The sequence below is a fragment of the Papilio xuthus genome, unplaced genomic scaffold (genome assembly GCF_000836235.2).
Source record: "Papilio xuthus unplaced genomic scaffold, Pxut_1.1 DF825928.1, whole genome shotgun sequence".
In the NCBI taxonomy this organism is placed as follows: Eukaryota; Metazoa; Arthropoda; class Insecta; order Lepidoptera; family Papilionidae; genus Papilio; species Papilio xuthus.
Window position 1 is genome coordinate 4,100,512 of NW_013532721.1, and position 10,457 is coordinate 4,110,968.

General features: G+C 34.9%; 1 protein-coding gene across 1 annotated transcript in view; it reads left to right on the forward strand.

Moving 5' to 3' along the window:
* The window catches only part of LOC106125379 (probable serine/threonine-protein kinase ndrC), a 76,126-nt gene extending 67,178 nt beyond the window's left edge, over positions 1-8,948 (forward strand). Inside the window, exons 2-8 of the mRNA XM_013322557.1 lie at positions 3,518-3,671; positions 3,780-6,117; positions 6,204-6,390; positions 6,478-6,650; positions 6,791-7,016; positions 7,142-7,469; positions 7,757-8,948. Of these exons, the coding sequence (XP_013178011.1) occupies positions 3,518-3,671; positions 3,780-6,117; positions 6,204-6,390; positions 6,478-6,650; positions 6,791-7,016; positions 7,142-7,469; positions 7,757-8,171 (3,821 nt within the window). The 3' untranslated portion in view covers positions 8,172-8,948. The remainder of the gene's footprint in view (positions 1-3,517; positions 3,672-3,779; positions 6,118-6,203; positions 6,391-6,477; positions 6,651-6,790; positions 7,017-7,141; positions 7,470-7,756) is intronic.
* The last annotated feature ends 1,509 nt before the right edge of the window (positions 8,949-10,457 follow it).

The window sequence follows — 10,457 nt, forward strand, 5'->3', positions numbered from 1 at the left end:
TTCAATACGCGAATACCTTTTTTAATACTGCATTCGTCTGATTCTTATCAAAATAGCCCTTGACTTATGTTTTACGTTAAACTATGTTAACTGAATGAACAATGAAAGTTAACATTATTGTAAATTTTAATAATAACTTTTTAATATACTTACGTAAATTAAGTTGTCATTTTTACTTAATTTTTCATTCACGTTGTAACAAAAGGAGTATAGTCAAAGAATTTAATATCCTTCTCATTTCTGATCCAATATTGAACAGAAAAATGTCTCCATGACAGACATAATTAAGCGCGTATGTATATTGTTGTGACCAGGTTTCTATTTCATTGTATGATGAGCGTCAAATAACATCCAAGTTAAAAAAAAAACAAACGTCCTCGACTCGATACGAGGTGACATCTCTCGTAAATAAAATATTTACAGACTTAAGTTGCTATAGGGTTACTACTAGATAACGAAATCTTACACTTTGGAAACACAAACAGTAAATCGTGGTACGCCGTTAACAAGACATTCACAAATATCTCAATAAAGAGAGGAATTTGTTCTCAGCATGGACGAAGTGAACGTGAGACAGATGGGTCAATGAACTCAACTATCACTTTACCTTACAATCGCAATACTATTGCCGTGGTTTATTCCATATTAAAAGGACAGGGTTATAAAGAAAAATTGTTAAAAAATTGGATTAATAAATGTCTCTACCATACTGTTAATAGCTTAACAGTAATCTAAGTTCTATTAAGATTACTAGATCTACATTAAGGCACACAGTTGGTGGTCATTAAGCTCTGAGTGTGGAAGTTAGTTATGTAATTTTATCTAAAGAGTAAATATGCTTATATAATAGTTTATAAGTAAATAAAACAAAGTGCATTTAAAAAATACAGCACAAATATAATTTATTCAATTGAATACATCTTCTTCTTCTTATCAGCCCTGAGTCGCCCACTGCAGGGCATAGGTCTCCCCCAAAGATCGCCACGATGATAGGTCCTGTGCTACCTGCATCCAGGACGCTCCCGCAACCTTGACCAGGTCATCGGTCCAATTGAATACATATTCAATATTAAATATTGTGTCAAGCGTCAATAGCCTAATGGTTAAGGGTACGGATTTCCGATCACGAGGTCGGGGGTTCGAATCCCGCCATGCGACTATTGTCGTAAACCATATCCTAGCACAAGCTTAGAGCTTAGTTGGAATGGTAAAAGAAATATTAATAAATTTACAAAAAAATTTGCTAATATGTAAAAAAAAAGAAAAAAATTGTGTAGGTATATATTATTCAATACAAAAAGTTTTTTTTTTAAATATGAATTGTAATATTTGGAAAACGGTCAGGGCTGTCCTTTTTAATTTATGATTTTATTTCTATAATTTACAAACAAACTTTATTTAAAAAAAAACTTTAATAATGTTTATTGTAATCAATCTTGTTTGAGTTCAATATTCCAATTAGGATTAACATAATAAGACTGTGGGAACAGTCAACCTTCACAGTTCTCCATAGAATAATGAAGACTAATTTGTAAATATAAATTATTAATAAAATCATAATTAATATTTAAATTATATTTAAAACAATGAGCTCGAATAACAAGCGTAATGAATTAAAAAAAATACAACTGTTATTGTAAAATATACGTAGAATATTCGCAACGTTAAGTTACTTAATCCAATTTCAAGAATTAAATACAATGAAGACAAGAAAATAAGTTAAAAAAGTCGCAACTGGTATGCGGTGAAACGTACACGCAACACGCTCTGTTAATTGGTGACGCGGTGCAAGTAGGTTTTAATCATTTCACTAATCAAGTATTAATGTTGATAACAAAGAAGTTTTGTTTTAAACGAAAAATAATTCCTAACGTAACCCGTTTGAAATAACGTCATATTGTTTACATGACGTTTTACTTTGACTTTAAAATTTATATAAATATATTATAATACTAACTGTCGCTTGCGACTCCGTCCGCGTGGATATATAAAAAACTTAATTAGTGTAGCCTATGTGTTCTTTCAGACTATGTTCTATACGTCTGCCTAATTTAATCGAGATCCGTCCAGCCATTCTAGAGATATCTTCAAAAACCCAACCTCATAGCCATCTAAATATTCGCATTTGTAGTATAAGTAAGTTAAATAAAAATCAGTTCTTCAAGGCATAAATTCGAAAAGAAATGACTAAATAGTATCCTATGTCCGTCTCCTGGCTCTAAGCTACCTCCTCACCAATTTTCAGTCATACCGGTAAAGCCGTTCTTGAGTTATAAATAGTGTAACTAACACGACTTTCTTTTTTATATAGATATTAGAATGATGAACAAAGTGACCAGTATAAGAAATGAAAAGAACATTATGTTTTTGATGTTAGAACATGTAACAACGATTATTCAAAATTTGAAAATGGAACATGCATTTTTTTAATAATTTCATTCTTAATACTCTAAATATTAAAATATGGTTTTGAAAAGATTGTTTTCAGTTAGATATTTCATGTGGAATTTAAATTATTTATCTTATAATAAACCAATTATAAAGGAATGTTATGCAATTTTATACCAGATGGTAAGTGGTTAACGATCTGGTTTGTTGAATGTTACGAAATTGTAATATTAGTACTTAATTTTAATTCTGAGAATTACATTGTATAGTATGGTTAAGAAAATTATTTGATTCGTTACAGAAATTACTCTTATTTCTCTTGGACGACACTCCATTCATACGTAAATAACGTCCAGTGCTAATTTTCTTTACATGATTTAAAAATAAATAGAAGTTTGTTTTAAACTAAACTATAATGCTGATAGTATTTATATCTGTAAACACTCTATTAATTTTACTTCTTACTAATATTATAAATGCTAATGTTTAGATGGATGGATGGATGTTTGTTTGAAGGTATATCCAGAACGACTCAACGGATCTCTCTGAAATTTGGCGTATATGTAGAACATAGTTTGGAAGAACACAAGGGCTACTTATCAAGTATTTTTTTTTATTCCGCGTAAACGGAGTCTCGGGGTACAGAATAAAGGCTACAAAAGAATTCGTACTTCTGGCCAAAAACAGCGGATGGTCGCATCTAACTTTCACAATTCATGTGTCAAGGCTACAGCTATAGGAATGATATCGTGCTTCAAATCTATTGTGAGCGCGGTAGTTTGTAGGTGAAGGATGAAGGATGGCCGGCTAGATCTTGATTGTATACAATTATTTCCATTGTCATGCAATCTGTCGCTAATGGACTTCACTAGGTCGGTAGCTCGGCTAATGATGGCCTGTGAATGAACATTAGCGAAGTAGTTTTTATAAATAAACTGCGCCGAATGATGTTGGTGAACATTGGATACAGTAATGATAGGAATATATTGTTTGGTGCAAAATTTTTATTGTTACTCTACTTTAGATTTTTGGTAAAAACTATTAATCTTGACATTATCGAATGATTTTTCTATTAAAACATCGATTTCATTGGGCTTTATATAATATTTTGTATATTTTTTCGTTTCAGGGAGTGCGAGGAAGACAACGACTCAAAGCAGTGCTAATACGACAAGGGATTCGCAGCTGTTGTCACTTCTTGCCGCCAGGCGGCGCCAGCTGCTGGGCGGAAGATTGACAACACACATCAATACCTTAGCGTCATTGGCACACAAACCCCACAAGTAAGTATTGATTATGTAACAATGAGAAGTTTACTTTTTAATTTATTTTAATTCCAATTTTTTGTTTACATGGAAACATCCATTAATAATTACGCTTTTACTTTTCAGGGGGAATACAACCTTTGCTCAGCTGGAAATTCGCGACTCGAACAGTTCTATTGTGAAAAGGATAACATTCGACAACTCGAGTAACGAAGTATCTCCATCGTTAAGATTAGTTGCTACCGACGGCGCAAGGGAAATACGACAAGATGTAAAACCACACGAAATCCGGCATTTGTTCATCCCCAGAATTTACCAAGATAGCAAAAATAGAGCTGGATTCATAAATAATAGAAGAAAAGATTTGTTCAATATAAATAAAACAATTTTAATTTCCATATCGACTACACAAAGCAGTATAGTTTATGTTCCACCTGATAAAATAGAAGGTTCAGAAAAGGATGATTTGGATCCTGACGAAGAATTTCAGGTCGATGAGTCAAATCATGGCTTATACTTGCTTAATTACTCAGATACTGAAAACGTGACTCAGAGCCCCAACAGCATAACTGATGGCGGGACATCTAGCAAAGGTAAAGAAAACATTGTTCCGATTCTGGAGTCCTCAATATCAACACCGGATAGTTCCACGAGTACTACGACGCTAAGCATTGCGCAACAAATTAAAGCTGAAGAAAAACCTGAAACAAATATAATTGTGAATAGTACAGACACTCAAAATAATAGTACTATCAAAAATGATACTGAAAAAGATAAAAACAACCAAACTTTATTTATATCTGATGCACTTTACAACCACTTTAGACCGCTAGAATCAGAATTAAATGATGAGGAAATGGCACCATTCATATTCTTTGGTCAAAAATTAGGAGGATCTGTCATCAGTGATAATCTTACTAATTCCCCATCTTTGTCGGCATCAACAAAATCAGTAAATTTTATAGTTCCTCCTCCCGAAAAACGAAAATTTAATTCCAGATATTCTGCAACCGAAAGGTATAAGAATATAAACGCAGGGGAAGATGAAATCAACGAAGATATGGACGTGTCAGTAGTTAAAAATGTTATTGAAAAAAATAAAATACGGAATACCGTTAAAGGACCTGCTCCAGCTCGACCTGTTGGATTAGTCAATGCATATAGAAAATACTCCAGTACAACACAAACGACGATTAAACCTATAAACACAGATGAATTAAATGTCACTGAACCGATATTAGAAAATGTCACCCCAAGCTCCATTGATAACGGAACAAATATTTCTAATAATACGATGAAGGATGAAACAAAAAATAATACGAGTTCGATAAAAGGAACTACAACAGCTCCAACTCCGAGAAACTTTACGAGAAATTATTTCAATCTTAGAAGGCGTCCATCGAAAGTAACAACAAGTACCGAAGCAGTGCAAATCACAAACACCACGACTGAAAAATCTTCAACAACTGTTTACACTGCAGTTGTCACGTCAGTTTCTATAACATCATCAATGAAAGGTCAGAACAAAACCGATGGCATTAAGGAATTTGAAAACGATACAATTATTCCTTTACCAAATGCCAAAGATAATATTACAATTCAAGAACCTATTTTATCTAATGTAACTGAAAATGTAACAGAAGTAATCAGTACAACTGGACCTCCTCCAACAAGTAAACCCTTAAGACGCAGAATAAGGATAAGAACAACTACAACTGAAAGTACGTTAAATGGAGTCAACCAAGGCGTATCCTTGAATCAAAATCCCTTAATATTTGACTTGACTACTAAAATTCTAGAAAATAAAGAAGAAACTAGTACTGTATCAAATCTACCAGATTTTCCTAGTACGGTTAAACCCAAAAATGTTCTACGAAGACGAAGACCAACAACCACAACAACAACTACGACTACAACTACAACTTTAGCACCTGTGACAATAAATGATGAGCCCCTTATAACAGTGTCTCATCTTCCAACAATATTACCACCAATAACTACAACTTCACGCGATGTAGAAACTACATCCAAACCGAACATTGAAATATCTTCTGAATTTAAGGCTACAGAGACAGTACTTCCAAAAACTTTGCCTAAAACTACAAATAACAGAACATTGATAAACACGACATTAAATGAAAACGAAAATGAGTCACGAAACGAAGAAGTTGTTATAGAAGCGGAGAAAGTATACACAGCGTCCTATGTTTTAGCGGGTCTCGGATTTCTTCCCGTAGCAGCCGTCATAGCTTTCTTATTACGAAACTTTTTGAATAAAAAGATAAAAGAAATTGACACGGAGTACGAAGGATATTTCGAAGATGGCGAGATCAAGAAAGAGTCGCCAATAACACCGGTTGCCCGTCCACCTCTCCCTACTCCTAGCAAACCCGACCAAAAATGGGAATTTCCCAGAAATAAACTTAGGTTGCAAACGTTGCTCGGCGAAGGAAACTTCGGGCAGGTGTGACCCCATTTTACTTTATTGAGGTTATTTATTAATTTACACACTTTTATGTTGAGTCAATAATTGTAATTATTTAATTCAAGGTCTGGAAAGCGGAAGCCGATGACTTGAACGGTCACGATGGATTAACGCGACTGGTAGCAGTAAAGACAATAAAGGAAGCAGCGTCACAAAAGGAAAAACAAGAATTACTTCATGAAATCTATATTATGCAGAAGATTGGAACACATCCGAATGTGGTAACATTGTTAGCTTGTTGTACAGAACAAGGTTTGTAATTTTATTTGACTTTTTAAAAGTAGCCATCGTCAAAAATATGTGTTAATCCTTTGATCTTTATTATAAATCTTACGATAGAGCCTTACTTGCTGATAATGGAGTACGTGATGTGCGGCAAGCTACTGACGTACCTGCGCGCGCGACGTTCGCGGCCCGACCGATTCGGCGGTGGCGGCGCACTAGCTTCGCGCGACCTAACCGTCTTCGCGTACTGCGTAGCCCGCGGCATGGACTACATCGCCTCTAAAGGGGTGAGTCAAAATTTAGTATACATATCTTGAACTTTATTTTTTGCAATCGTATATTCCTCGTATTTCGTGAACACTTGGGTTTTCGCAAGGACCACTTTATAAATCGCTTATAATTTACTATGTTCATGTATGTATTGCAGATTGTCCATCGTGATCTAGCAGCCCGCAATGTACTTGTGGACCACAACAAGCTGTGTAAAATTGCCGACTTCGGCATGTCTCGGTGTGCGGGCGGCGGAGCGCGGACAGCTCGCGGCGCGCTGCCCGTGCGTTGGATGGCGCCCGAGGCTCTACTCTACAATGTATACAACCACCAGACTGATGTCTGGGCCTTTGGTATACTTCTCTGGGAGATCGTCACTTTAGGTAATTACTAGAGGCTTCGCATCAATCAGTTATCGCCTGTGTTAATTACGTTATTGTTTTTGCGTTTTAAAATTTACATCTTAACAACACCTTGAATATAATGACTAATATCATTAATTTTCCAGGGTCAACGCCCTACGCAGCAATGTCGGGGAGAGAAGTATTGACAGCAGTTACTGAAGGCTACCGGCTGGAGCGGCCGCCACACTGCAAGCCGCAGTTGTACCGCGCCATGCACTCCTGCTGGCACGCCGACCCATCGCAGAGACCCACCTTCGCGTCCCTCAAGGCGCAGTTAGCTGAACTACTGGATAACGAACCTTCTGAAGGCAACTACGTAGACTTGGACTCTTTCTACCAAGAGTCTTCTGTTTACAGTGATCCGTCAGCGATTATTAATGATGAAGACGGTCTTTCCGCAGAATATGATAGAGAAAGGAGATGTTTTAGAGAGTAAGTAATGTTGTACAGTAAACGTGAACTGTGAACCTGTAACCACACTGCAAAAATTGTCTAATCGATAAGTACTAATAAATATAAAATTAATTTAGACCACACGAAAATCATAAATATACTTATTAACTATAGTATTGAGAAACCAAATGGAAGGAGAAATGTACCGTTCCAACTCAGTACAGCAATTCGTAATGTCTTTCAGTAGTAGTACTTCACATTCAAATAATGGCCGAGGTTTTGATTTCTTTTGATGAAATATAAATGGTTTTAATACACTTTTTCAGATTGGTTCCCGGTCCTGCAAAATTCGACAATAGAGCGTTCAATCTTCGCGACGAAGAAATAAGAAACAAATTCGGCATCGGGACACCGAGAATGGGCGGTTTCGGAATCCGAGACGCGCCTTTCAACGAAAGAAATTTTCCAGAAGGGGAATTCAATGAGAGGAAATTTCCAGAAAAGAATTTCCCCGAAAGAAATTTCACCGATCAAAATTTTAACGATCCGAATTTCGCTGAACGCAAAGATGGAAAGTTATCAACGTCGAGTTTTCATAGGGAAAGAGAACGGGAAAATCCATTAGTCAGTAGGAACAGCTTTAACGGTTTCCCTCGTGTTAGTGGTACGAGGGAAAATCATTTTCAATTAAATCCCGACGGTCGGAACAAAAGAGTATCAGAATTCGAATGCGACATATGAACATAAGAAAACGATATTGAGTTTTATAAAAAGCAAAGTTTTCTCTATGGTCTTAGCTTGAGACCGTGTTCATTCGAAATTTGAAAAATTTAAAATTGTTTCATCGGTTAACAATTTTCTGAATTCGTATTTCGAATGTTTATTTAACAGTGATAGAAACAAGTTTTGATAATTGGTATATTTGCGTGATCATGACAATTTACTAAAGCCTTCGATTTCAATCGAATCTATGACTTAAGATTTGTACGAATAAATTGTATATAATTGTTAATTTATAACAGTATTCTTTAGTGTGTCACATGATTAATGTAGACAGAATAGTTATTGTAAATAAATTGTGTAATTGTGTTATTTTGTATGATATGGGAAGTATCAAGTGATACATATTTTATAAAAGTGTATTAACGTATTTTTGTACAGATGCACTGCATTTGTGTTTTTTATTCATTTCACATATAAAAATGTTATTAAATCACTAACTAATTTTAGTTTACGACTAGTATATAGTTACACATTTTGATAAAATATATGTAAATGTTGAAATTATATTGTTATTCCAAATCAAAGATATATTATGTTGGATTGTAATGGTGCTAAATATATAGTATTATCCCGGATTTGTTTGTGAAAATCGGATGATATTTTAGCAACGTGTTATATCTGTATTTGTTTATATTAATTCTCTTTAAATCTCAGTTCAACATTACTTTCTAGTCTCTAAAATTGTATGATTACTATTGGATTGTTACAAAATCTGATTAATTGGGTAAGATTGAAAGATTTATTTTATTATAATTATAAGGAGTTTGTGAACTTAAATTTGTGTATTATTTTACCTCAAACAAAACCTTATCTATGTTGATTTATGAATGTTTAATCGGCGAGACAGTGTTGATAATAACACGCCAAATGGGAATCCGTAATATCTTACTCGTATCTGCCCTCTAAGGGTTATAGGCGTGAGTGTGTTATTTTAGTTGTTTTAAAACCTAATATAGCGAGCATACCATTTCCTTAAAGGCCGGCAACGCATCTACAGTTCCTCTGGTGTTGCAGATGTCCATGGGTGTCGTTGATCACCTCGGTGTTCCCGCTCGTTTGCCCCTTCTCTTATAAAAAAAATATATTAGAGAGTGAGTTTTGAAACATTTAAGAAATATTATAATTAGTATATTTAGAAAAGAAATTAAGTTATTCTTCAAAATTTTTTTTTCGGATACAGGAACCGTATCGTAAAATATCGACGTAGCATTTGACCTCATGTTATGTCATCTTTTTAAATTTTTCTCATTTTTAAATGGGTTGACCTATATTTGTAAATAAAACCAGAGAACAAAATTGTTCTTTATCATTGGTAAACCTAAAGGAGATCACAATAAATCAGAAATAATACTTAATTATTTATTTGAACAGTAAAAGTTCTTATTTTAAAATTTAATTCTTTGCAGTAAATTTGAAAAAAAATATCTATAGCTTCTTCTTGTCAGCCATGAGTCGCCCACAGCTGGGCATAGGCCTCCAAAGATCGCCACGGTGACCGGTCCTGTGCTACCTGCATCCAGGATGCTCTCGCAATCTTGACCAGGTTATCGGTCCGTCTTGCGGAAGGCCTGCCCACGCTGCGTCGACCTGTCGACCTGTCCGTATCTATGTCTACTAATATTATAAAGAGGAAAGATTTGTTTGTTTGTTTGCATTGAAAAGGCTCCGAAGCTACTGAATCAATGTGAAAAATTCTTTTACTGTTGGGACTTTTTTTATATATATCATAAGGTGGCAAACGAGCGAGCGGCCACCTGCAATCGCTGAAATAGCGAAGTGACCGTTGCCCATAGACATACGCAATTGCGTATGCGTTGCCTACCTGTAATCGATGGAGGAGACGATGCACAGAAAGAAAATACTCTACGCTAACCCCACGTGACATATTTATCACTAGACTGTTTTTAATTCTGCACGGACGAAGTCGCGAGCGACAGCTATATCACGTAACAAAAATAAATTACGTCATTCAATCTCAACTGTAACTAATGAATAATTATTGTTAGATAACACAATATCCCAAAACATATTGTGCTAAAACACGAATCTTTTTTAGTAATAGTCAATCATGACGATTCAAATACTAATAAATACTATTATACAAAAAATTGCTAAGAATGAAGTATTTTAAACCTTATTACGATGATTTATGATTCACTTTAGTTATAAAACACGAGGTAAAAATAGTCATTGTCATCATCGAAACTTGGTAACAACGTTATAATCCTATCAAGTGTGAAAGCA